Source organism: Pteropus vampyrus, unplaced genomic scaffold, assembly GCF_000151845.1.
Source record: "Pteropus vampyrus isolate Shadow unplaced genomic scaffold, Pvam_2.0 Scaffold56, whole genome shotgun sequence".
Lineage (NCBI taxonomy): Eukaryota > Metazoa > Chordata > Mammalia > Chiroptera > Pteropodidae > Pteropus > Pteropus vampyrus.
This window is the reverse complement of record NW_011888837.1, coordinates 5,516,780-5,543,225: the sequence shown is the minus strand read 5'-3', so window position 1 is coordinate 5,543,225 and position 26,446 is coordinate 5,516,780. Positions and strand designations below refer to the sequence as shown.

The following is a 26,446-nucleotide window of genomic DNA, read 5'->3' as shown; positions in this document are numbered from 1 at the left end:
TTTTTTTTTTTTTAATTCCAAGTATTGCCTCCTTCACTTCTCTCTTTAACCTCTCTTTCCTGGTTAAGAGTTAGGTTGTGTTTACTATTTATGGTAACTGTGTATTAGAATCTAAAATTTCCTCTAGTGTCCTTATTTTATCTTTTCTGCCATCTTTGGGTTTTCCCAGAGACTGTATAACACATTTCCCGTTTGCCCTGAGAATACTCTCTGGAGGCACTTGCAGCTGCAGTTGTTTACCCCAAGATAACTTGCGGATTATAGTTCTAACCTTACCCCCAAAGTGTGCCACGAAATATCTCACTTTTTCCTTATTTTCACATCTCTCTAGTATATCAATAGTCTTTGGAAACAAATGACATCATTTTATTTATAGCATTCCATTTTTAGTAGTGGTATTTCCATTTACAAAATATAGCAATTCTCGATCACTAAAAATATCAAATCCTAGAAAATGTAGCATTTCTATGAGTGATGTTAATATCATTTTTGAACAATTGTTAGCCAGAGATTCATTTGATGAATCTGATTTATATATGCATTTCTGTTACATTAGGATTAGAGATAAATTCTGTTTAGAAATAACTCCAAGAACAGTTTTCATATTTTTTTCACATTGAAAACCAGTCAGATTTGCTTCAGCCTCAAAGAGTGTGTTTATGTAAAACTAAATTAACGCTGGCAGCAAGCTACACTTTTTTTCTCTAGATGGGAAATGGGTTACATTCATATAATTTCTTTAAATTTGTGTTCAGATTAAATACAGTAAAATTCACTATAGAAAGTTATTATTTTTTATTGTGTACATTTGTCTAGTCTTGCTGTTGTAAGTCTTAAAGATTTTATTTTTGTCTTCTGCTTTAGGCAATCCTTTATCACAGGATATTCTCAATTTATACCAGGACCCAGATGGAACCCGAAAGCTACTGAACTTCATGCTAGACAATCTTGCAGGTAACTATTAATGACAAACCAGTAAACTACAGATATTACTGTTAGCTAATATGTCACATGATGCTTAAGACCATCTGACCATTTTTTATACAACTGCTTATAGGTTTGGAGTTCCTTGCACTAATTAGTATATCCTATGGTAGTGGGACATTCTTCTTTTCATATACTGAGTGCTTTCTATTTACCAAGCAATATGTAAGGAGCTTTAGTTACATTATCTCATTTAGTCTTTCTGAGAACCTAGGAGATAAGAATTTTTACTGGCATTGTACAGGCAAATTCTGAGATTCAGAGAATAAAGCAATTTACCCAAGTTACACAGCTAATTAATGCTGAGCTGTGAACCCAAGATTGCCTTGTTCTTAATCACAAAGATACATAGTTATCAATTGTTTGAATTTTATGCAGATTATGGAGAACCCACATATTGCACATGTTTTTCATGAATTAAGTGACTAATTTGATTCACTACATGTTTGTGGAAATTTTGTAACCACAATTTTAATAAGAACACCAGATTTGTCCGACTAAAATAGTTGTATCCCAAATGGACTTCCTTTATATATAAGAAGGCTATTAAGTATTTGACTTAAAACACTTTTTTGCTTTAAGCACTCAAAATATGGGTAAAAGTGTAGATATGCTACTAAATTCAGGTTGTTGTTGTTGTTTTTTTTTTTTAAATAATGTCTTTCTAAAATACAGAATCCTGAAACAGAGCTAGAAAAATCTAGATTCCAGCATAGAGGCCATCATCATAATATTTTCGCTATGCTTTAAAAAATTTTCTCCAAGATAGAAGACACCTACATACTAAATTTTAAATAGTAAGATTTACAGTAAAGTAAAACCAAATTAATATTATCTAACCAACTTTGGGCTAAAAAGACTAAAAGTCGATTGATGGGAAAGAGATAAACTTATTAGAGAGGTCCTTTTAGTAAGAAATTAAGACTATGTAGCAGTTTAATTAAGCTGTATACATAGTATGTGTATACTACTGCCTTCTTGCTTTAAAATTAAATCTCTCATGCCTGTAGAGGCATAGCTAGTTGACCCAGCTATATGGCATGTGTGTGGTGTTTGTATTAAGGAGCTTTTCATATGTTTTAAATAAAAGCCATTTGCTGATTATATATGTTGTAAATACCTTCTCCCATGGTATTGTTTGCTTTTTCACTCTCTTGATTTGTCTTTTGATGAATAGAACAAATTATAACATACTTGAATTTGTTGATCTTCTCTATTATAATACTGCTTTTGTGTCATCGTTAAGAATTTTTCCCTACCTCAAGCTCATGAATGTGTTCTTCTATGTTATCCAAAAACGTCTTTTTTTTAGAGCTATAATCTTCCTGGCATTGAAGTGTGTATAATTCAAGAGTAAATTTCATAACTTTTCCACATTTGTATTAAATTGACCCTGAACTATTTATTGAAAAGACTGATTTTTATTACTGGTTTTTAGTGCCATCTTTTGTCATATATCATCAATGTGTGTATGGGTCTGTTTCTGGATTCTGTATTCTTTTCCAATAGTCTTTGTGGCAGTAAAACAGTGTTTGATATGGTAGCTGTATAAAACGTCTTAAGATCCAGTAGAATTTCTCCTTGATTTGATTCTAGTCTTGGCTTGTTTTGACTCCATGCTTTTTTACTTTGTATATTTATTAAAATTGTTGGAATTACCTTTTCTAATTCTTCTCTCCCCCAAATGTAGGAATTTTGATTGGAAATATGTTGAATCTATAGATTGCTTTAGAAAGAATTGGCATGTTAACCACACTTGATCTTCTAATGTAACAAAGTAGAATACTTTTTCATTTATTGTGCCTTTAATTTCTCTCAATATTGAGTTTTAGGTTTCTGTGCAGTTTTTAAAAATTTTGCGCATTTTTAAATTACATTTATTCTAGGTATTGACTGTTTTGATACTCTTAACAGTCTTTTTGAAAATAATCTTAATGTTTATTGCTGATTTATGGACTACAGTTGAGTTTTGTATATTTATTGTTATTTAGCCACCTTGCTGAACATTTGCTAAATGCTCTTGGTAAATATATGTTCAGCCACTTTAGTAAACTCTTTTTAATCCTGATATATTTTTATTTCAATTTATATAACAGTGTAATTTGCAAATAATGACACTTTTATTACTCTCTAATTCTTACATCTTTTATTTCTTTTCTTGCTTTATTGTACTTACTAAGAGCACCAGTAAAATGCTAACTAAAAGTGGTGATAATGGGCATCCTTGTCTAATTTTATAATTTATTAGCTTTTAATAATTCATGATTAAGTACAATGTTTACTGTAGTTTTTATATAGATAACGTTTATCAGATTAAGGATTTTTTCTTCTATTTCTTGTTTCCTAGGAAATTTTTTTATTTTTTAATATGAATAAATATTGAATTTTATCAAATACTTTTTCTCTATAGATATGAGTTTATAATTTTTGTCCTTTATTTTGTTAATTCAGTAAAAGCATTGATTGTTATACCACCTCTGTATTCCTGGAATAAACCCAAGTAGGTTACAATATATTATTATCCTTTTAACATATTCTTGTGTTCAGTTAGCTAATATTTTACTTTGGATTTTTTTGCATGTGAGTTTGAGATTGTGAAGAATTTTTCTTTCTTCAATATCCTTGTCAAGTTTTGATATAAAGATTATATCAGCCTCATAAGATTTATTGAGAAATACTTTCTCATTTTCTGTTATTTGGAAGAGTTTATTTAATCTTCGTGTTCTTTCTCTTTCTTAAATGTTTGGTAGCATACATCAGAGCCTGGGGGTTCTTTGTAGGAAGTTTTTAATTACTGATTTAATTTCTTTAGTAACTATAGTACTGTTCCATTTTTCTATCAACTTATGAAATTTGTTTTTTGCTAAGTTTCCCATTTTATCTAAATCTTCAAAAGTATTGACATTAAGATTCAGAATATCTTTTTATGATGTTTTAATGCCTGTTTTATGTATAGTGATCTCTCTTTCCCCTTCCAGATATTAGTTATTTATGCCATCTCTCTTACTTCATGCATAGACTTGCCCAGGGATTTATCAATACTTTCTTGGAAAAAGAAGTTTATAGCTTTGTTGGTCTTGTTACACGGTTTTTTTCAGTATCTTTTGCTTTCTTTTTTTTTTTTTTTCCTGCTCTTTTTCTGATTTTTTAATACCTAAATTATTAACTTTCAGACTTTTTCTCCAGAGTATTTATAAATCTCCCTCTAAACATGGCTTTCAGCTGTATCCCACAAGTTTTAATTTGTATTATTTTTACTGTCACTCAGTTCAGCATATTTTCTAATGGTTCGCATCATTTCTTCTTCGACTGGTGAATCACTTAGAAGTTTCTTTCCTTATTTCCAGGGGAGTTTTGCTAGTTTTCTTTATCATTGATTCCTAGCTTAATTCCATTGTGGTCAGAGGATGTACTCTGATTGGTTTTGATTTAAATTTTTGAAATGTGTTATTTAGTACCCAGCACATGCATAATATTTATAAATGTTAAGTGTGCACTTAAACAGAATGTGCATTCTATAGTTGTTTGGCGATGCATTCTTTATATATTAAAGTTTATTAATTGTTTAAATGTGTTTTATATATTTAATGATTACTTTGTTTTTATTACTGATAGAACCGTATTAAAATCTCCCACTTTGTAGATTTGTTTATTTCTTTTTGTAGCTCTTAGAATCTTTTAAGTACATATATTGAGGTTATATTTTTGTGTTTCATCTTTCTGGTTATTTGAAACTTTTATTGTTATGCTGTTCTTATTACTTTGACATTGGTATAGCTGCACAAAAAATATAGCTACATGAGTTCACTTTGGGTTAGAGTTTACATTTTTTCTGTTCTTTTATGCATAACCTTTCTGTTTCCCTATATCTTAGTATTTTCTTTTGTCTTCTTGCTTTGGGGTTGTTTTGTTTTGTTTTTTTTTCCTTGTTCAGAGTAAGAACAAATTGTTGATTTGAGATCTTTCTTCTTTTTAATGTACACATGTAGAATTATAAGTTTCCCTTGCGAGTCTATTTTAGTTGCATCCTATAAATGTTGATGTGCTGTGTTTTCATTTTCATTTTGTTTAATGTAATTTTTTAAATTTTCTTTGAGACTTTTTGACTCATGGATTATTTAGAAATGTGTTGTTTAATTTCCTGGAGTCTTTCTTTTATTCTTGTTTGATTCTAGCTTGGGACCACTTGGAAAACACATTCTATATAATTTCAGTTCTTTTAAATTTGCTAAAGTTTATATTTTGAAGCTGTGTTTGGTGTATACATATTTAGGATTGCTACATCTTCTTGGTGGATTGATCCTTCTATCATTATGTAATGACCTTCATTGTTCCTAGTATTTTCTTTGCTCTTAAGTATACTTTATTGCTGTTAATATAACTGCTCTGATTTTTTGTTTAATGTTAGCATGGTATATCTTCTTCCATCTTCTTTCAGCTTTACTGTATTGTATTTGAAATGAGTTTCTTGTAGACAGCATATAGCTGAGTCATGTGTCATGTTTTTTCCTACTCCACCAAGATTTCACTCTTATTTATAATTTGTGTATTGACATTTAAAGTAATTATAAATATGTAGAACTAAAATCTACTGTTTTATTACTTGTTTTCTGTTTATTTTGTTTCTCCTTCCTTTGTTATCTTTTCTTGGTTTCCTGTGGGCTATTTAAACATATTTTTAGGACCATTTTTTTTAATGCTGTTTTTGAATATATTGTCTTAGATAGTTTTCTTAGTGGTTGCTATTGATATTACAATATACATACTTAGCACAGTCAGCTGATAATGGTGTTTTGTCACATTAAGTGAATTATTGATGCCTTACTTCCATTTATGTTACTTTATCCTCCCCACTTTTAAATATAATTGTCTCTAGTGTTTACTCTGCCTACACTGAGTGCCACACATGTGTTGTTAAAATTTTTGCTTTAACCATCAGGTATGTTTTAAGTTCATGTGGAAAAGGATAATCTATTATATTTACCCCTAATTTTACTCATTCCTCATTTTTTCCTTTTGATGTTTTTATTCTTCTGTTATTTTTTTCTTTCTGTTTAGACAGCTTCCTTTAGCCATTCTTTAAGGCAGGTCTGCTAGCAACAAAATCTCTTAATTTTTCTTTGATGACAGCTTTATTTCGCCTTGATTTCTAAAGGATAGTTTTGCTGGATGTAGAATTTGTGGTTGACATTTCTTTTCTTTCAGCACTTGAAAATGTTGTGCCAATTCCTCTGGCTGCCATGGTTTCAGAAAAGAAACCCATTGTTCTCTTATAGGTAATGTGTCATTTCTCTCTGATGTTTTTGAGATTCTTTGTCTTTAGTATTCAGCAGTTTAATTATAACATGTCTTGGTGTGGATTTATTCGGGTTTATTCTACTTGAAGTTTGCTCACCTTCTTGAATTTATAGGTATATGTCATTTACTAAATTTGGGAATTTTTAGTCATTGACTCTTAAGAGTACTTTTTAAGTCTACATTCTTTCTCCTCTCTTTCTGAACTCTGATGATATGAATCTTAGAGCTTTTGTTATAGTCCCACAGGTATCTCAAACTCTGTTCACATTTTTTAGTTTATTTTCTTCTTATTGTTCATAATTAATAAATTCTGTTGGTTTTCATATTCAGTCCTTTTATCTTTCGTTATCTTTACCTGATTATTGTGCCCTTCCAGCGAGTTGTTATTTTGGTTATTATACTTTTCAGTCCAATAATTTCTATTTGGTTCTTTTTAAAAAAATATATTTTAACTTTCTTTGCTGGAGTTTTCTGGGTTTTGTTTTTGTTTTGCTTTTCATTTGTTTCAAGAGAATTTATAATTACTTGAAGCAGTTTTGTGATGGTAGCTCTAAAATCTCTGTCAGGTAATTTCAACATCTGAATTATCTCTGTGATGGTGTCTGTTGATAGTCTTTTCTCACATAAATTGTCATTTTCCTAGTCTTCAGAATGACCAGTGATTTTTAGTTGCACCCTGGATATTTTTAAGGTTATGTTAAATGACTCTTAATCCTTTTAAAATCTCAATTTTAGCAGGCAGTTTCCCAGTTTAGGTTTAGCATATGGATTCTAAAGCTCAGGCGACACCCTTACTATGGGCAAACCAGGCCAAGTGCTGATGGCCACTCCGAGGTGTGAGGTGGGTTGGTTCTCTTGGACTCCGCTAAAAATTGGCACCAACAGTATTGGATAACCACTGCCACCGAGTGTGGGTGTCTCACCTAGTCCCTGTTGGGATTCTCTTTTTCTGCTCCATTGGCCACAGAAATGAGGCTTTTCTTGGTTTCATTTCATTTATTTTTTCCCCTGTTTATTCCTGGTGGCTCCAGAACTGGTTGCAGGGTTGGTTAGCACCTACTATAGCATATATAGGAGATAAAAATGAGATACGTATTTTTATTATATTTTAGATATGATGCTGAGCCATGTATTAGGATGTTAATTGCTTTCTCTTTTTTATTCATAATGAGGGTAGATTTATCTTCAATTTTGATCCAAATTCTAGTACTGTATCTAGGACCATATATATTCATATGATTAAACAGTATTTATATATTTTATTTTATGGTAGCCCATGTAACTGTATTTCTGTTCTTTGTCATATCACTGGCATTGTAGTTTCATTTTTAGGAAAAAATGTATTTTTAGAATGGGATTAAATTTAAGTTGTTATCAACTTAAAATAGACTTTTTATAGATATAAGTTGTTACATGTAAGCCTCATGGTAACCACAAAGGAAAATCCTATAGTAAAAATAGAAAGGATAAAGAGAAAGCAGTATAAGGGTAACATTAAAGAAAATCATTAAACCACAAAGGAAGAGAGCAAAAGAAGAAAGGAACAGAGAAAATTTACAAAAACAGCCAGTAAAAAAATTAACAAAATGGTAATAAATACATATCTGTTAATAATTACATTTCAAGGATCATAAGAGACTACTCTGAACAATTACATGCTAACAAACTAGACAACCTAGAAGAAATAAATTCCCAGAAACATATAATCCATCAATAGTTAATTATAATGAAATAGAAAATCTGAACAGATTACTAGTAAGAGATTGAATCAGTAATGAAAAACTTCCCAACAAACAAAAGTCTTGGACCAGATGGCTTCACTGTTGAATGCTACTAAGCATTCAAAGATTTAGTAACAATTCATCTCAAAGCTTCCCATGAAATAAAAGAGTGGGTAACTCTTCCAAACTTATTTTATGTGATCAGCATCGCCCTAATGCAAAAACTGCCAAAGATGTGACAAGAAGAGAAAATTGCTGGCCTATATCCTTGATGAACAGAAATGAAAAAATTCTCAACAAAATACTAGCAAACTGAATTCAGTGATATATTAAAAAAGATCATACATCATGACCAAGTATGATTTGTCCTAGGGTTCACCATTCACAAATCAGTCAGTGTTGATGATATGCCACATTAACAAAATGAAGGATAAAAATCATATCATCTCAGTAGATGTAGAAAAAGCATTTGACAAAATTCAGCATTCATATATGATAAAAAAAACTCAACAAAGTAAATATAGAGGGAGCTTACCTCAGCATAATAAAGGCCATAGTGACAATCCCACAGCTAATATTATATTTTGTAGTGAAAATCTGAAAGCATTTCCTCCAAGATCAGCAACAAGACAAGAATGCCCACTTTCGCCACTTCTGTTTGACATAGTATTGGAAATTCTAGCCAGAGCAGTTAGACAAGAAAAAGAAATAAAAGGCATCCAGGTTGAAAAGGAAGAAGCAAAACTATCAGTATTTACAGATGACATAATATCTAGAAAACCCTGAAAATTTGGTCAAAAACCTGTTAGAACCAATAAATAAATTCAGTAAAGTTGCAGGTTACAAAACCAATACACAGAAATCTCTTGCATTTCTGTACACAAATAAAGTATCAGGAAGAAATAAAACAATTCTATTTATAATTGAATCAGAAAATTAAAATACTTAGGAATAAATTTAACCAAGGAAGCAAAAGACCTATTTAGTGAAAACTACAAGACATTAATGAAAGAAATTGAAGACACAAATAGCTAGAAGATTATTTCCTGCTCATTGATTGGAAGAATCAATATTACTAAAATGTCCATACTACCCAGAGGGATCTACACATTCAACGAAAACCTTAACAAAAATTACAGTGGCATTTTTCAAAGAACTATAACAAATAATCACAAAATTTGTATGGAACCACACCACAAAAACTCCAAATAACCAAAGCAATCTTGAGAAAGAAGAACAAAGCTGGAAGTATCACATTCCCTGATTTTGAACCATATTACAATGCTGTAGTAATTAAAACAGAATGATAGTGGCATTAAAACTGATATATAGATCAGCAGAACAGAGAACCCAGAAATCAGTCTACGCATAGGTCAATTAATTTGTGACAAAAAATTCACAATGGGAAAGGACAGTCTCTTTGATAAATGGTGTTGCTAAAACTGTACAGCCACATGTAAAGGAATGAAACTCAATCACTGTTTTATACTGTACACACAAATAAACTCTAAATGGATTATAGACTTTGAACATAAGACTTCCTGAAACCATAAAACTCCTAGGAGAAAACATAGGCAGTAAATTCTTTGACATAGGTCTTGCTGATGGATTTTTTAATCTGACACCAAAGCAACAAAAGCAAAAATAAGTACCAAAAACCTCTGCATAGCAAAGGAATCCATCAAGAAAGTGAAAAGGTAACCTACTGAATGAGAGAAAATATTTACAAATGATATATCTGATAAGGGACCAATATTCAAAAAATATTTAAAAACTTATACAATAGCAAATAGACACACACACACATATATAATTAAAAATAGACAGAAAAATCTGAATATATATTTTTCCAAAGAAGACATACAGGTACATGAAAAGATGCTCAGTATCATTAATCATCAGGGAAATGCAAATCAAAACCACAATGAGATATTACCTCACACCTGTTAGAATGGCTATTATTAAAAAGACAAGAAATAACAAGTGTTGGCCTGGGTGTGAGCAAAGGGAACCCTTGTGCACTGTGGTGGGAATGTATTTTGGTGAACCCACTATGGAAAACAGTATGGAGGTTCCTCAAAAAAATAACAGTAGAACTACCATATGTTACAGCAATTCCACTTCTGGATATTTTCCCAAAGAAAATGAAAACATTAACTTTGAATGATATATGTACTTTTATGTTCATTGTAGTATTTTTTACAACAGCCAAGATATGAAAACAACCTAAGTATCTATCGATGGATGAATAGGTACAGAAATTGTGTATATATGTAATGGAATATTACTCTTGTCATTTGCAACAATATTGATGCACCTCGAGGGCATTATATTAAATGAAATAAGTCAGGCAAAGACAAATATATTATCTCTCTTACATGTGAAATCTAAAATGGGTAAAGAAAAAAAAAGAAAACCCTCATAGATACAGGGAACAAGTTAGTGGTTGCCAAACACAGGGGTGGGGTGAGAGAAATGGATGAAGGGGGTCAGAAGGTAAAAAGAAAAAATATATATATAATGAATACTGAGCAACAACAACAACGTAAAGAAACAGTGGAGAATAGATCAAATATTCAATTAAAAAAACATTCTAATAGAACTGGGATATATTTAGAATTAAACAACAGTAAGATATAGAAAGAAATGGGCAGCAAAATGAGAATTGGAAAGACAAATGTATACTATGGAACTCTTTTTTGATTTAGGAGCAAATATAATAGTTTAGTGATTAAAAATAAAAAAATTTGAGACAATGGAGAAAGTTTGAATACTTCCTGAGATTTCATATTTAGAAATCACCATTAATTTTTTGATGTTATGATGTCATCAATAACTGTTAGAGATATACTGAAATATTTATGGAAGACATAAAATATCTGCAATCAGCTTCAAAATAATTCAGGTGTAGAGGGCATGTGGAATAGGAAGAATTATAGATGAATCAATATTGTCTAAGGGTTTATAATTATTGAATCTGGATAATGGATATTAGAGATTTAGTACATTATGCTCTTTGCACCTTTGTATATGTTAGAAATTTTTTGTAATAAAAAGTGGAATATAAAAGCAAGACCAAAGCCTTCCTAAAACTAAATAAATTAATATTAAGTATATGTCACACTTAAATATACTATTCTCATCATAAAAAATGTTAAAATTTCTGTTAAGACTAGAATTCCCTTTGACCACTATCTTTAATTGCAGTTTTGTTCATGTAAATAAACACTTGTAGGTTGGGTGTGTACCCTTGTAGACATTTTTATAGACATTTACATCTAAAAATTATAATAGAAATTTTATTTACTCTTTTAAGTGCATTTTAAAAATTTTAATACAGTAAATCACATTCTGTTATTATATATTTTCTACTTTTTTTATCTAACAGTATTTTTTTATATATCATTTTTATTTTTGCATACATGTTTTTATTCTTTTAAACTGTAGCAGGGACTTTTCATAAAATGGATTTTAGCCATTTACCATTGTTTTTGCTATACAAACAGTGGTGCAATGAATATGTATTTGAATCTGCTTTAAGCAGATAGGGCTGATCTCAGGAAATAAAATTGCAGGGTCACAAAGATATAAATGTTTTAAATTTTAAAAGATGATTCAACTTGTCCTCCTAAATAGTAGTACCAGTTTATATTCCTACTAGTCGTACATGCAAGTGTGTGTTTCTTATCCAACTCTGGATATTATTATTGTTAAAATTATTTTGTTAACCTAGATAAAAACATACTGTCTCATTTTTTAATTCTTTCTGGTTACTGGTGACATAGTCTTTTCCTATGTTTCTGACTTCAAGTATTGTTGGTTAATACTATGCATTTTACTTACACTGATGTATTGTAATGTATTAGTTAAAGTGTGTTAGATTTGAGAAGCACCAAAATGTTGATATCACCTTGTTTTATTGAGAATTTTCTTGATTTATGAATTTTTAATCTTTGCTAATAAAGATCTCAATAGCTGGAAAGTTTCTTGTTTATCCTTCAGTGTATTTATATATCGGGCTTTTCATTTTTGAGATAGTTGCCATGATTTTAACATGGCACTCCTAGCAGGCATGATTATTTTTCAGAATTCAACGTGTTGAACCAGCTGAATGATTCATTTGTCATCTTATGATAACCATTTCTTTCCTGGTAAGACATAGACTATGCAAAATAATGTTCATTCCATTTTTTGAAAAGTATAGATGCTAAAACTGGTATCTTTTAGGTAGACTTTTAGACACCAAAATGGTTAGTAAAGTGACACTTTTTAAGATCTTGGAGATTTGTGTCAGAATTTCTGTGGCTGGATGAAGATGGCATGTTTTTGTTTAAAGGAATTCATTTCTCAGCCACTAATACCTTGGGCAAACTTGAATCAAATTGTCCTGTAATTGCAAATGTTTTTTAAAAGAAAAAAAAGAAGTAGTTAAATCTTACCAAATTTTCTTTCATCTGATAGTTGGGTAGCATTTAGTTCCATGGTACTGATAACCATATCTGCGCAATTAATGTTTAACCAATATCTTTCTTTTTTCTGTACAATGTAGTTCTAATCTCTTGCTTTGCATGGACATTACGAAAGAAAGATTAAAATAGAAAGTGAAAGCCCCATTAGAAAATGATTAATTTTTATGCATTCATATGTGGTTTATTTTTTCCATTGTAAAGACACCGAGTATTTTAGTTCATCAGTATATCGAAACTTCATATAGCTTTGATTTCCTACCAGGGAACAAGGCTGAGTCAATACAATTAGCAGGTGTAATTAAGACATAAGATCCTACTTAAGGTTTTAAATAGGTGCTTCTCATAAATACTATGTAGGTGGAAATGCCATTAATAAATTTCTTAATGTTCTTTTCATATATTAGGTATGTGTTTTCTGCATAGCTTTTCTTAAATTTCTTTTGTCTTCTAAATTTTTATTATATATCATTAGATTCCTAAGTTAATTTCTGGGTCATTACAGCTGAAGAGAAAACTGAAATTGATTTGACATTGTAAAGTAAATAATACTGATTTTAGAAACTCATGAAATTAACATATTTAAAAATTTTCTTTTCAGTTCATCCAGAGCAGCTTCCTCCGAGGCCATGGATTACAATAAAAGAACGAGACCAAATTCTGCCATCAGGTAAATAGTTTTTATTCTTCCTTGACTTTTTTGAGAAATAATGGAAATGCCATTGTATTTTGTGATATAATTAACAGGCCTTCACATTTTACTTCCCCTGGGTAGATGAGTATAAAAATACTGATGGATCGTATCAAAAAATCTACACTAAGACTTATGTACAAAAATCTCCTATCTTTCACAATGATGCTACTCTTGTTTTAAAAAAATTCCTGTAATATAGCCTTCCAGATGGCATCTTCACACCAGCATGTTGGATGACTTAAGAAAAATGAGTAATAATGAATTTTCTTCTGAAAAATTTTAACCTACTTAGGTAGTTAATCTTTCTTGAATGGGTAGACTGACAACACTTGTGAAAGAATAAGTTAGAATGGGTCTATGTTTGTTATATTGGAGACAAAATATGATACCAGGCCAGCAGTGTAGATATCGTACAGCATTTGGGCAATTTAAGGATATGGTTTAGTACTTCTAGAACTAAGTTATGTAAAAAATATAAAACTTTATCTCTGTGGAGACCCATAATGATGTGACATCATTTATAGGGCTTCTTACTGCTTATTAGCCATTTTATGATTGGGAATTCTACTTAAAATAAGTTATGAATTGGTATTTCTCCAAATGCCTCCTTTTTAATCACAAGAGTAATAGTTCCCATGATATCTAATTTCATTTTAAAATTAACAAATAAAAATGTTATTGTTTTAATATGAAGATTAAACCAATCACTGAATGCTGTTACTTGAATAATTTTTAATGGATAAATCACAGAGTTTATTTTGTACTTTTTAAGCCTTTTGTGAGGTTTTTTTGTTATGAAGAAAATTTAGAAAAAAATCATTTTCTTTGGTATTGGGAAATATGGAAAGTTATAACATCTTCATGGTTCTATTTGCATTTTAATAACACTGAGAAATATTATCATATACAGTACATTTCTGTGTCTTCCAGAGATAATAATTTTAAAACCACCGCACCCTTGAGCCATAGTATCAGCCTGTTCAAAGAGGCACTGTGTCACTGTTAACATGACTAACATCTCTGTTATCAGGATACACATTAATAGTCTAAAAAAAAGAAGACCTAAGGTTTTCTACAAAGCCTTAAGTTAGGCAGATTTATTTTATGTTTAGCCTTCCCTAATGTGCAATTAATTTGTTTTTTTTTCCTGATATTAAAAACATCATTTTCTGGTTCTTCAGTGTAATCTCTTTTTGAGTATGAATGAACATAATCTTGAAGAAAAGCTTTCTTAATATTGCATACCTCAATTTCCATTAAGAAAAGGAACAACAGAAACATGTTTTTATTAGTTGTTGAATTATCAAAGAAATGTGTTCTTGGGTTTTCCTTATTGAAAAATTAGTACAAATTTTTCTTGGGATTTATGGTGCTTCCCTGAGTAGAATCTGAGTACTAAAAAAAAATTATTAAAATGCTTTTACTTCTTGTGAATAGGGAGATGTGTATAATAATCAATGATGGGTAAGGGTGATTTACATAATCAAACTATGTAAGAATAAGTACTAGATGGTGAAAAAGGTAACAGTATACAAAAAGACCACCAGTCAGATCCCCAGGGGGGCCAATGAACTAAGTTTCTCTTAATATTTTTACCATCATCCGAATTGGAACCAACTTCAGTCAAGTGTTACTTATTACTTAGATTTCTTGTATCTGCCCATTATAATCACCTGGGATCTTTTTTTATAAACATAAATACTCATACCCTAATATACCAACTTAATTAGTCTGGAGTAGGGCCCTGGGTGTCAGCATTTTTTAAAAAGCTCTATAAAGGGATTCTAATGGGCAGCCAAGATAGAGAATTACTGATAAAAATCAGGGCTTTTCAAACTAATATTGTGTGTCATATGAATCACCTAAGGATTTTGTTAAATTGCAGATTCTGATTCAATATTTCTTTGTGGGACCAAAGATTCTGCATTTCTGAGTTCCTAGGTGATAACTGATACTGCTGGTCCTTAGAGCACACTTTTGAGTAGCAAGAATATGAACCATGTTTTTCTGATTATTATTTTGCTCATAACCATTTTATAGTTCAAGGACATCGATAATGAGAATTTAATTTCAGAAGTGAACTTTTGATTGGGCAAAAAAAATTCTCTTATAACCAAACTCTGTTAGTCCAAATCGTGGCTCAAAGCAGTGAGAGCATTAAGAGGTCCGAAAAAGTACTAAGTATGGATATTCTCTTAATAAAAATCAATGAAGTTAGAGCCATTGAATGACAATGCAGCTAAAATTTGCTTTTGTGTCATTTATACAGAGAAACTTTGCTCAATAGATTATGAGCAAAAAAAAAATCAGCATTCTGATTTAAAATTTGAATTTTTATTTATTAAAATAAATTTCCTAAAAATCTCAAATATGAGCTGTTAGTCTTGTTCTAGTAAAATTGCTTTGGTGTGATGGAATCCAGTGAAGCTTTAGTGGGTATCATTTAACAGAATCTTGTCTGAGGCATTACAGTGATGATATTTTGAGTATGTTTGTATGCTGTGTGTGCTTGAGCTGGTAGGTACATAATATTGCTTTAGAAAAAAGTTGCCTAATTTTCTCCCTTTTGTCTGTTGTTTTTTTCTCCCACTTCTTAGCATCATTCACGGTTATGTGTTACAATGTGTTATGTGATAAATACGCCACCCGGCAGCTATATGGCTATTGTCCATCCTGGGCATTAAACTGGGAATACAGGAAAAAGGGAATTATGGAAGAAATTGTTAACTGTGATGCAGATATCATTAGTCTTCAGGTAACACTAAAGAAATTGAATTATCTTTAACATAAAGGTGAACTTAAAAATAAAAGAAGGGAGAGATCCTATGTTCAAAGCAAAACTCAGAAGGAATTGTTTTTTCTCCTCTTAAGGACAATTTTAATAAGCACAGAAGACATTTCCTCAATGGAACAATTTTGCTAAGTACAGCCATTTACTTACACACATTTATTATTTTCTTAAGTGAAAATTATTTCATGCATCATTCATGTTAACAGTTTATTGCATGAACAAATTATTAGTATTGCTGAAAGAGAATGCTGCAGAAAATATTATCTTTTAGGATTATAAATTTAACTTGAATGGAATCTGAAAAAAAAAATTGCCCACTCTTGTTCCTTAAGGATAACCATTTTGAACATTTAAAAATATTGTACTATAAATCATGTATTTTTGCCTTATTTTAAAAACCACCTCTGAAATATAGATTCTTCTATTTTATAACACTTTTATTATAATTTAACTGAAGAAGCACCTTTCCATTGAAATGTTTTATTGCTTCTGTTCAACACTCAGATAATGATTAGCCAAGATTTATAGGCGGTTTTTAGTAATTTTTTTTCTTAGCAACTTTTAAAACATATTAAATACTTACAAAGGTGTTTTAAAATTTTTAGCGTTAAAATTTTATACCTTCTTTTCAGCCTAGTCTGAGAGAAAGTTATTACTTAAAAATTTTTTTGTACTACAGCTTACTCATTTTTATGTTGCCCATGGTTTATATAACTTCTTGGGAAATAATAAATAAAAGTCTTCAAAAGTTAAATTCTCTTCTCAACACTGAGAACTGTCCACAGAATTGGGGGAAGGAGGAGACAAACAGGCTTATTGTAGTTACCTAATTGTCCCCATTTTGATTTAGTATTTAGTATTTGTGGTATTTGATTCAGTATTTGAAGTAATAATACCTTACTCCTAAAGTAAAGTTTGAAGGATAAAAATATCATAATAAAAGCTTTCTTATTATAAAAATAATACTGCCTTATAAAGTATTCATTCTAGAAAAGTTGAAAATTTTGAAAAAATGTAAAGAATGATGGAAGAAAACACCTAACCTCATGTCCCAAATCATAGTTGCTGTGTTAAAACTTAGGAAGTATTTCTTGTATACGTTTTTTAATTCACTTATCTATATATTTACAGATATATTTCCAAAATAAAGTCTCAGTCACACTAATGACATATTTTGTTTCTTATTTATTGCACTTAATGTACTTTCTGAATTATTAACAGAGACCACTGGATTCAGGTACCTATATATTCCTTAAAGTAGAATTTTTGGTTGATCTTAAGCTTCTCACTTTTGGGTATCATTCTTTTACACCACAGTTGTAAAAAATTTTTTTAATTTTTAAATTACCTTTTTATGTATAAAATTACTTATTCCCTAGCAGTTAATCTATAATATGATCAACTTTATTTGTTTAATTAACAGTCTTGAGGAAGTGAAGGATAGTGGAATGACCTCTAAATTGGGAGTCAAAAGACTTGGGACCTACTAGCTATGTGAGCATGAGAAAATCATATAACTTCTGGTTCTTTTAGGTTTAAAAAGCTGCCATTGTCAAATGGCTGCTGTTAGCAGTAAGGAAAGATAGAAAATTATGTGAATTATTTTAACTTAGTCACATCTTACTCATAATGCTGACATTTTTATAGCTTAATCATAGTTTTCCTCTTAATCATGATTTCCTCATGTCAATGATAACTTTTCTTTTACCTCAGGAAGTGGAAACAGAGCAATACTTCACTCTCTTTCTGCCAGCGTTGAAGGAGCGTGGATATGATGGATTTTTTTCTCCAAAGTCACGTGCCAAAATCATGTCTGAGCAGGAGAGAAAGCATGTGGACGGTTGTGCAATATTCTTCAAAACAGAAAAGTAAGTTAAGGAAGCAAAGCATGATAGTGTAAACTTATTTCTTCAATTACCACATATTTGAAATGGCTTTCATTCTATGTGTCAGTTATATCTCAAATAAGTTACTTTTACCAAAAAAAAAAGTTCAGTTTAACCTTATAAAACACACAAAGAGCTAGAAAGCAGGTGATACAAAATTAAATTTTAAGTTAATTCATGTACTTGATATGGTGTTATAGTCATATTTCCAAATATATTTTCATAAAGTAAAGTACTAGTTTTGGTGTAAAAAAAGAAAGTAGTATCTTTTAAGATTGGAAATAAGTTTTTAGTTTCTGATTATTTTTGATAGTCGGCCTTGTTTAGAGTAATTTATTTTATCAACCTTTTCATCTTTAAGTTAACATTTTATTTATTTACTGAATGATTATTGAGTATTTGCTTTGTGACAAGTGCTGTGCTAGTCACAATAGACACAAAGATAGACAAGACATAGTTCCTAATCCCACTGAGAGCTCTAGTCTAGTAGAAAAAGGTAAGCATATAAGAAAATCACAATATAATGGTGTAATTAAGATAGAGATATGCCTTAAGATAGATAAAGGAGGACAGAAGAGCGGCACAGAGCTTATGGAGGTGGAGAGTTAAAGGTTTGATTGAGACAGGACAATGGAAAGCAGTCATTATCAGGCAATCAGAAAACATGACTTGTGGTTTTTTTGTTTTTTTTTTAGGGCTGTTAATGTAGTTGATTATAGTACAGTCAAAATGAGAATATTACGAATCTACCTATTAAAATAAATGATCTTGTGCTTTAATATTCTTGACTTTAAAATGGAAAACAGTATGTGTTCAGCCTACTCACTTCAGAGGTATTTATAAGAATTAAATGAAGTAATGAATGGGTAGGTACTTCCTAAACCATTAAATTACCTGGAAATACTTTTATTATCATTATAATTCTGTTTCTGTAGTCATTTGTAATTTTAGTATTTCTCTTACTGGATTTATTATGTTGTGTGCATTGGATTTAGACCTGTACTTCCTACTCGAAGGTACAGAGCCATACCAGGCTATTTCTTGAGTGCTGGCTGAGTGACTAGATGGTAAGAGGCAGATTCTTTTGGTTACCATCTTGAGGAAAAGAGAAGAATATTTTTGCTTCCCTAAAGGCTGCCAATTTTAGAGTGGAAAATTTGAAGGGATCTCCAGTGGAAGACTGAAATATTTGAAAGTATGATAGAGGTTAAATCTCATGAATAATAATTTGAGTTTGATATATTCTATAGAGAATCACCTACTTATAAGCATGTACATGCTTATGACTTTTTCCTATTTAATACTTATTATAACAAAGCCAATTAAATGTTTTTATTGATATAGGCATATTACCAGCATGACATCTTATTTTAAGTAAATCAATTAAGTGAATTTGAAAGATATTTGGTTCACCTCTCTTATTTATTTGTACCTTTTCTGTTTTTTTTCCTATGAATTTTTAATAAAGACATTCTCATTTTGATTAACAATTAGTACACAGCCCTATAATATTCAAGGTCAGAATAAATGTAGTGGGTCGATTTTTTTTTTAATGAATTTTAGAATAAACAAGCTATTACTTTCATAGTATTTACATGTCAGGCCTTTTATTTATATGGATTATCTTGTTTAATTTTTAAAGCAATCCTCAGAAGTAGGAATAGAGCTATTTCCTCATTTTTATAGATGAGGAAAACAAGGCACTGAGTGTAGTCTGGCTTCATAGTCAGTGCTTTTAACCACTGTGCTAAACTGAATCTCTAGGCTTCTTATTTGAGCTTTCAATATTACTTGGTACCTCTTATAAAGTTACCTCATTTGGAAAAATTGTCTTGAATTTGATATTTGTTAACCTATAGGCATACACAAATTTCCTTGAAACACCATAATATTTTTTAAAGGTGCTGATCACATCGAGACATTTAACATCAAGCTCTTTATCCATTTGGCATTGTTTCTTTCTGATGAAAGAAAATACAGAAAATTTTTGTCATTGTCTTTATGGTTTTAAAAGAAAAATCTAAAATGCCTTGATAATTTATTAGATAAGATTTTGAAGTAAGAATTATCTAGGAAACTTTAAATAACTGAGTATTTGATACTTGAATAGTTAAAAATACTGTGAATTAGTTAAGAGATGAATTGATGCTTGAATAGTTAAAAATACTGTGAATTAGTTAAGAGATGAATACATAGGAAATAGATGCATCATTTGGATTTCTTCCCTTCTTCAAGTCTTCTTGCCTAAATAGTAGCATGGATCCAGGAACAGGAAAATAGACCCAGACTTTAAGTGTGATACATGATTACATTCTACCTCTTCTGAACAGTACCAAGTATTTGTTTATGTCATATTAGCTACAGGTATCCAATGCCATACTATTGGGAGTTAAACACAAAATATACTACCTTGCCTTTATTCTATTCTTTCTTCGGATTGGAGAGATAATGCTGTGCAAATAAAAGATAGTTTTGACGCCAGGTCCTTCTCTTATTTATGTAGCTGTATAATATTGAAGATTCCCTTATCCTTTCTGGGCTTATTTCCTCATTTATATATATTTGTTTATTACCTGGTAAGATAATTTCTTTATATAGTTAACAAAATGAACAAAGTGAAAAGATAGATGTAGAAAGGACTTCAACTCTGTACTCATTCTCAGTTTCATTCCTCTAAAATCCAGTTCCTGAATGATAATTCCTAACCTTCACTGATGACAGTTTTTTACTTTCATTGAAAAGAGTGGTAACAATAAATGGAAACTGATAAAATTACTATTTGAGCAAAATACTATAATAATCTCTTATCTATTGTGATGAATGGATAGGATATTGCCTAGTAAAGGCGGGGACACAGATTACCAATTTTTAGAGAATTAGAATAAAATATTCCTGTATCATATTCATTCTAGTTTAATTTGGTCTTTGGGGATTCACAAGGCACTTCAAGATTTGGAAGCACCTTTTGGTCATTTTTATGTGCCTCTTTTTGGGATTGACATCTAGAGTTACCAGAAAATATAAATTTAGATTGATAAAATGCCAGAAATCAGCTTTTGCTTTGTCCTTTATCTCAATAAGTATTATCATCAGTTCAAACTATTTTATAAAATACATATATGCCTAATTGTATGTATTTCTGGGTATATATGGCAAGACTGTTATTATAGAGAAGTTTTATAGACTCTGAAATTTGAATTTCTTTTTGCCATATTTTATTCTGTAGATTTAACAGTTAGTAGAAATGGGGTCTTGGATTTAGATACACAATTTGAAGGAATCCAAAGTGGAGAGAAATGGAAATGAAACCAGACCTAGATTTGCTGTTCCTGAGGTTAGCAGTTCTGATCTGATCCTGCTTTGTTTCAAATCAGTGAGAAAGGGAAAGATGAGAACAGCAGGTTTAAGACAGTGTGACTGTTACACTGTGAAGAGATAGTGTGTTCCAATAGGATCTGGGAACCAGGTTGTCATGGTGCTTACTTAGTCCTTGCTATATTGCCTCTGCTTTCTGACTGGCTTCCAATCTCAGAGGTACCACATAAGGCCAAGTCCTTGCTTTTTCTTCCTATATTATTACAGGTAGTTTTGTGCTTGAGAAGAGAACATTCATTGGTTATAGTATTATCCCCAAATGACTTATTATGATTATCCTGTCTCACTAGTTTCTCAGTTATTAATTTCCTATGTCATACGTGGTAGTTGCATTTAGAATTTGTCTACATTACTTTTTAAAAAACATTGCGATTTCTGGTTTCTAATGTTAACTTACCATTAATTTAATCTAGTACATAAAATTATTGCTTCGTGCCACAGTTTCCTTACTTTCTAATATGGATAGTAATAATTGTTCCACCTAACTTCAGAAGTTTCTTATGTGGGCTAAAATGATCAAGAAAGTAAATGTGCTTTCAGTGGTTAAAAGAATTTTACAAATATAGGTAGGATGGTGTATATTCCCTTTTCTCCCCTATTTATCCAGTCTCTAAGCTTATCTTTTTTAGTAAATTATTTACTGGCTCTCTCATGGTTACTTAACGGGACCCAGGAACACATTTTATAGTACTGAATATGCAATAAAAACTTCTATTTGCTTTAGGTTTAAGAGTTTTGGGATATGATTCAGAAAGGGTCATAGTTAACTTTTGTGTGGTAATGCTTTCTTCTGGACAATGTACTACTACATTGTTCCTTTTGGCTCTTAAATGAATTTGCAGAGGAAATATGACTTTTTTAAAAAAATTATAGTTGACATATAATATTATATTAGTTTCAAGTGTACGACAGTGATTCAGTATTTATATACCTTATGAAGTAATCACAATAAATCTAGTAACCATCTGTCAGTGTACATAGTTATTATATTATTGACTATTCCCTATGCTATACATTACATTCCCATGACATTACTGGAAGCTTGTACTTCTTAATCACCTTCCCCATTTTTGCCCATCCCCTGCCCCCCTCCCCTTTGGCAACCATCAGTTTGTTCTGAGTTTGTTTCTATTTCATTTTGTTTTATTTTTTAGATTCAACATGTAAGTGAAATTATACGTTATTGTTTTGCCTGCTCATAGTTGGTATTCACTGTCTTCTCCCTAGCATTAATTTAATCACATCACAGCACATAAAATTACTTCTAGGTCACAAGTTAGTAAGAAATTGAGTTATTTCTTTTTTCTGTTTGAAGGACTCTTTTGAACACATTCTTCCTGCATTTGAAACATTCAATCTAATAATCTTTCTCAAATCATGTAAGAGAGGTGAGGTCTTTTGTGTTTGTTTTTGTGTCATATCAATATTTATTATGTATGGTCTCTCATACCCATTTGACCTTCTATGAAATAAGATTTTTAAAAAGGTGAATATATAGAATTCTTAGACTAAGATAAAATAACATCAGGAATAACATTTATAGTATCTATGTACTATCTACAGAGTAGGAATAATTAAATGAATTAAAATAGAGGGGCATGTTTTAAGATTTTACTTATTACTAAGGCTTGATGGCTTGGATTGATAAATGGAAAATAACTATAAACTAGTATGTCTTATTCACAAGAAACATCTAATAGAAGGAATGGAGGACGACCTCTTTATGTCAAAATACCACCTGTTTGGAAATCTGCGAGACAAAGTAGAAGCAGAGTGGACTACATTTTACTTTGGTTGTGTGTGGAAGGGAAAAGTATGAAGTAGTATTGGTAAGGTGGTATAGGTAGAATACGGATAATTATGTTTTACTATATTATAAATTATTATTATTATAAATTTAAAATAACTACAGAAACAAGATAAGTTGTAGGAGATTACAGTTACCTGCAGTAGTGTTGGAAATTTCATTTTCTAAAAGCAGAGTACCTTAAAACTTTTTAGGGTTCAAGAAGTATATCTGTGTTCTTACTTAATTCTCACTGGAAAGAAGAAACTTTCTTTAGTTCCTTAGTTCTCAACTATCTCTTTGGTTATTCAGCTAGTCATGCACCACATAATGACATTCTGGTCAACCATAGACCACCTATACTACAGCAGTCCCATAAGATTATAATGGAGCTGAAAAATTCTTATTGCCTAGTGATATCATAGCTGTCATAAAGTAGCACAATGCATTACTCATGTGTTTGTGGTAATACTGACGTAAACAGGCCTATACTGCCAGTGGTATAAAAGTATAGCACATACAATTATATACAGTACATAATATTTGATAGTGATAATAAACGACTGTTACTAGTTTATGTATTTACTATACTATACTTTTTATCATTATTTTAGCGTGTACTCTTTGTCCTTATTAAAACAAGTGCTGTAAAATAGTATGCAGCAGCTTCATACATCTAGTGTTTACCATGCCTCTTGATTGCATCATTTTCTCTTGTTCTTGATTAATCTTCTGTCATTTTATGCAGTAACATGCTGTACAAGCTTGTAGCTTAGGAGCAATAGGCTATACCATCTAGGTTTGCGTAAGTATATCATTATGTTTGCACATGATAAAATTGCCTAACTACACATTTCTCAGAATGTATCCCCATTGCTAAGTGATACATGACTGTATTGATGAAGCTGAAATGATAAAACTCAAGGATGTGACTCTGCCTCTTTTAGTATTTTATGCACCAAGGAAAGAAGTGTTGGTTATAATGACATATGTACTCTGTTTAGGAACACTGGTTTTATCTTTCTAAACTTTTTGAAATCAAAGCCATTAACAAATGGATACTTCAAGAAGATTGGGAAATTTTAAGTCAAAAGTAGGGCAATACAATTATAAATTATACTAGCAAGAACAAAGTTGGAAGAGTAGTTGGCAGCATTTAATAAACAGAATAATTGTTCAGGATTCATTTTGCAAGGACATATATTTTTTTAATGAAGGAAAGTCAGTAACCAAGCATATATTTTAAAGAATTTATGTACCTGTGATTTTTGCCAGGAAAATTAAGAAAATGCAGAGGTTTGGTAAGAGTGGTAAGATAACAAGGAGGATATTTTAAATAACATTGTGCGAAGAGGAGATTGGCAAACCAAGAAGATAAGACTGGTAAACCAAGAGAATCACTAAACTGCCTTAATTAGTTAGGTTTCCAAATCAAGATGATTACATCTCATTTTACTAAAAGATCTTGCAAAAGTATGATTAGAGGACTGGCATATGTAATCTATTATGATTATTGGTGTATAGAAGTTTTAGGGTATTGGAGATGAATGAACTATCTCACTTTTCAAAAAGAACTTCTAAGGGAATAATAGTACTGCCTCTTGAAATTTGGGTTCTCTAGAGAGAAAACTGAGTGAGTTTGGTGTTCAGGAGTTTTTTGGAATCAACATCCATGGAAAGGAACAGGGAAGAAGCAGAATTGGGCATAGAGGGTAAAGAAGTGTTGCCATCCTGACATCCTCAGCTGACCCCACCTGTAGTTTTGGAGCTGAAATGAATGGTCTGTGAGAGTTAACCCAGGAAGGACCAAAATCCCCAGATCTTTATCTTTTGCTTTTCATCTAAAATGGGATGTGGGCCACTCCCAAAATACTTGACCTTTGGTAAAGCAGCACTCTTCAACTGGAGCAATTCCTGAAGGAATCTGGAATGTTGATGAGGAATCTGGGCAGTATATCTCCTTGTCCACCTTTTGCAAAACTTTTGTAAGTTTTAGGACTATATGTATGAAGTACCTATCACAGGTATTAATACAAAGTAGATCCTTAATGGCAGCTTTTATTATTTTTATCATTCCTATTGAGAGTTTTGATTATTTCAGAGAAGACAGATACATACACATAAGATTTATAAAAACCAAAAAGCTGGCAGAGATATTTAATCTTTTGGAAAAATAGAATGAAGTTTTATAGTGCTCTTAGTAACTGAATTGATGAACTAATGAGAAGCTCATGAAATGATACTCAACAGAAATAGATAAAGTCTATGCTCTTAGACTTTTTAAAAGAAGAGAAAGAGGGAGAGATAACATCATTTGAGAATACAGAAAAATATTTATGTGCAAAAATGTACATAATTGCGTTAATTATAATAGCTTAAATCAAAAGTAACTTAAATGTCCAACACAGTTTAAATTATGGTGCGTCTGTATAGTGAACTATATTGCGATTATAAAAATTGATTTTGGAGAATATTTAATTTTATAGAGAAGAATCTCTGATAGAATGTTCACTAATAAGCCAAAATATAAACTTGTAAGTACTATCCTAATTGCATAAAATATTTTTTGAGTGCATATGCACGGAGAAAAGTCCAGGGGATTAAAATTATTGACTTATTAATGGGGATGTTGGGTTGCAAGTGACTTTAAATTTTCTTTATATTTTTCCTCATTCCCAAATCTCTGTGATAAATGTATGTAGCTTAATAAAATCATTTTTTCACTTATTTTTAAGCATCTATGAATGCAGGACTGAAGAGACCTGATTTAAGAACGAAAAAGACCAAAAAATTTTAGATATATATTCTTATTTGGCTTATAATTAATATGACTATCCCCAGTTTCAGTCTTTATTAACAAAAATACAGTCCACAGTGAAGAAGGTAGTGTTCATTTATGCCCAATTCTAGGTACTGCACCTTTGAGTAAACTTGAGGTGTTAAAACGAAGAACTCTCTTACACCATATATATAAAAAATTTATCTTTTTTTTTTCCTAGAAAAGATTTGCAATGTATATTTAAAGTACAGTTGACTCTTAGACAACAGGGTCAACTGCGTGGGTCCACTTATACGTGGATTTTTTTCTAATAAATGTACATTAGCCCTTCTGCCTCTTTGGGTTTTACATCTGCAGATTCAACCAGTATTTTCAAACAGTATTTTTGATCTGTGGTTGGGGGCATCTGTGGATACAGAGGACCGACTGTATTCATCTTTCTGCGCCATTTTAATAAGGGACTTGAACATCCATGATTTTGGATATCAGGGGGTGGGGTCTGGAACCAATTTCCTGCGGATTCTGAGAATACAACTAAAGTTTTGGGGGAGGCAAAAGTTATACGTGGATTTTCAACTGTGCTGGGGGTCAGTCCCCCTAGTCTCCATATTGTTCAAGGGTCAGCTGTAGGGTCAAGTGGAATACAAATTAGATTTATTCTATATT

General features: G+C 31.0%; 1 protein-coding gene across 3 annotated transcripts in view; it reads left to right on the top strand.

The window, feature by feature from the left end:
* The window catches only part of CNOT6L (CCR4-NOT transcription complex subunit 6 like), a 99,670-nt gene that overhangs the window by 53,090 nt on the left and 20,134 nt on the right, over positions 1-26,446 (top strand). For all 3 annotated transcript variants that reach the window (XM_011360581.2, XM_023530885.1, XM_023530886.1), the window contains 4 exons: positions 865-954; positions 13,071-13,139; positions 15,761-15,918; positions 17,668-17,822. In XM_011360581.2, coding sequence (XP_011358883.1) covers positions 865-954; positions 13,071-13,139; positions 15,761-15,918; positions 17,668-17,822 — 472 coding nt within the window. The remainder of the gene's footprint in view (positions 1-864; positions 955-13,070; positions 13,140-15,760; positions 15,919-17,667; positions 17,823-26,446) is intronic.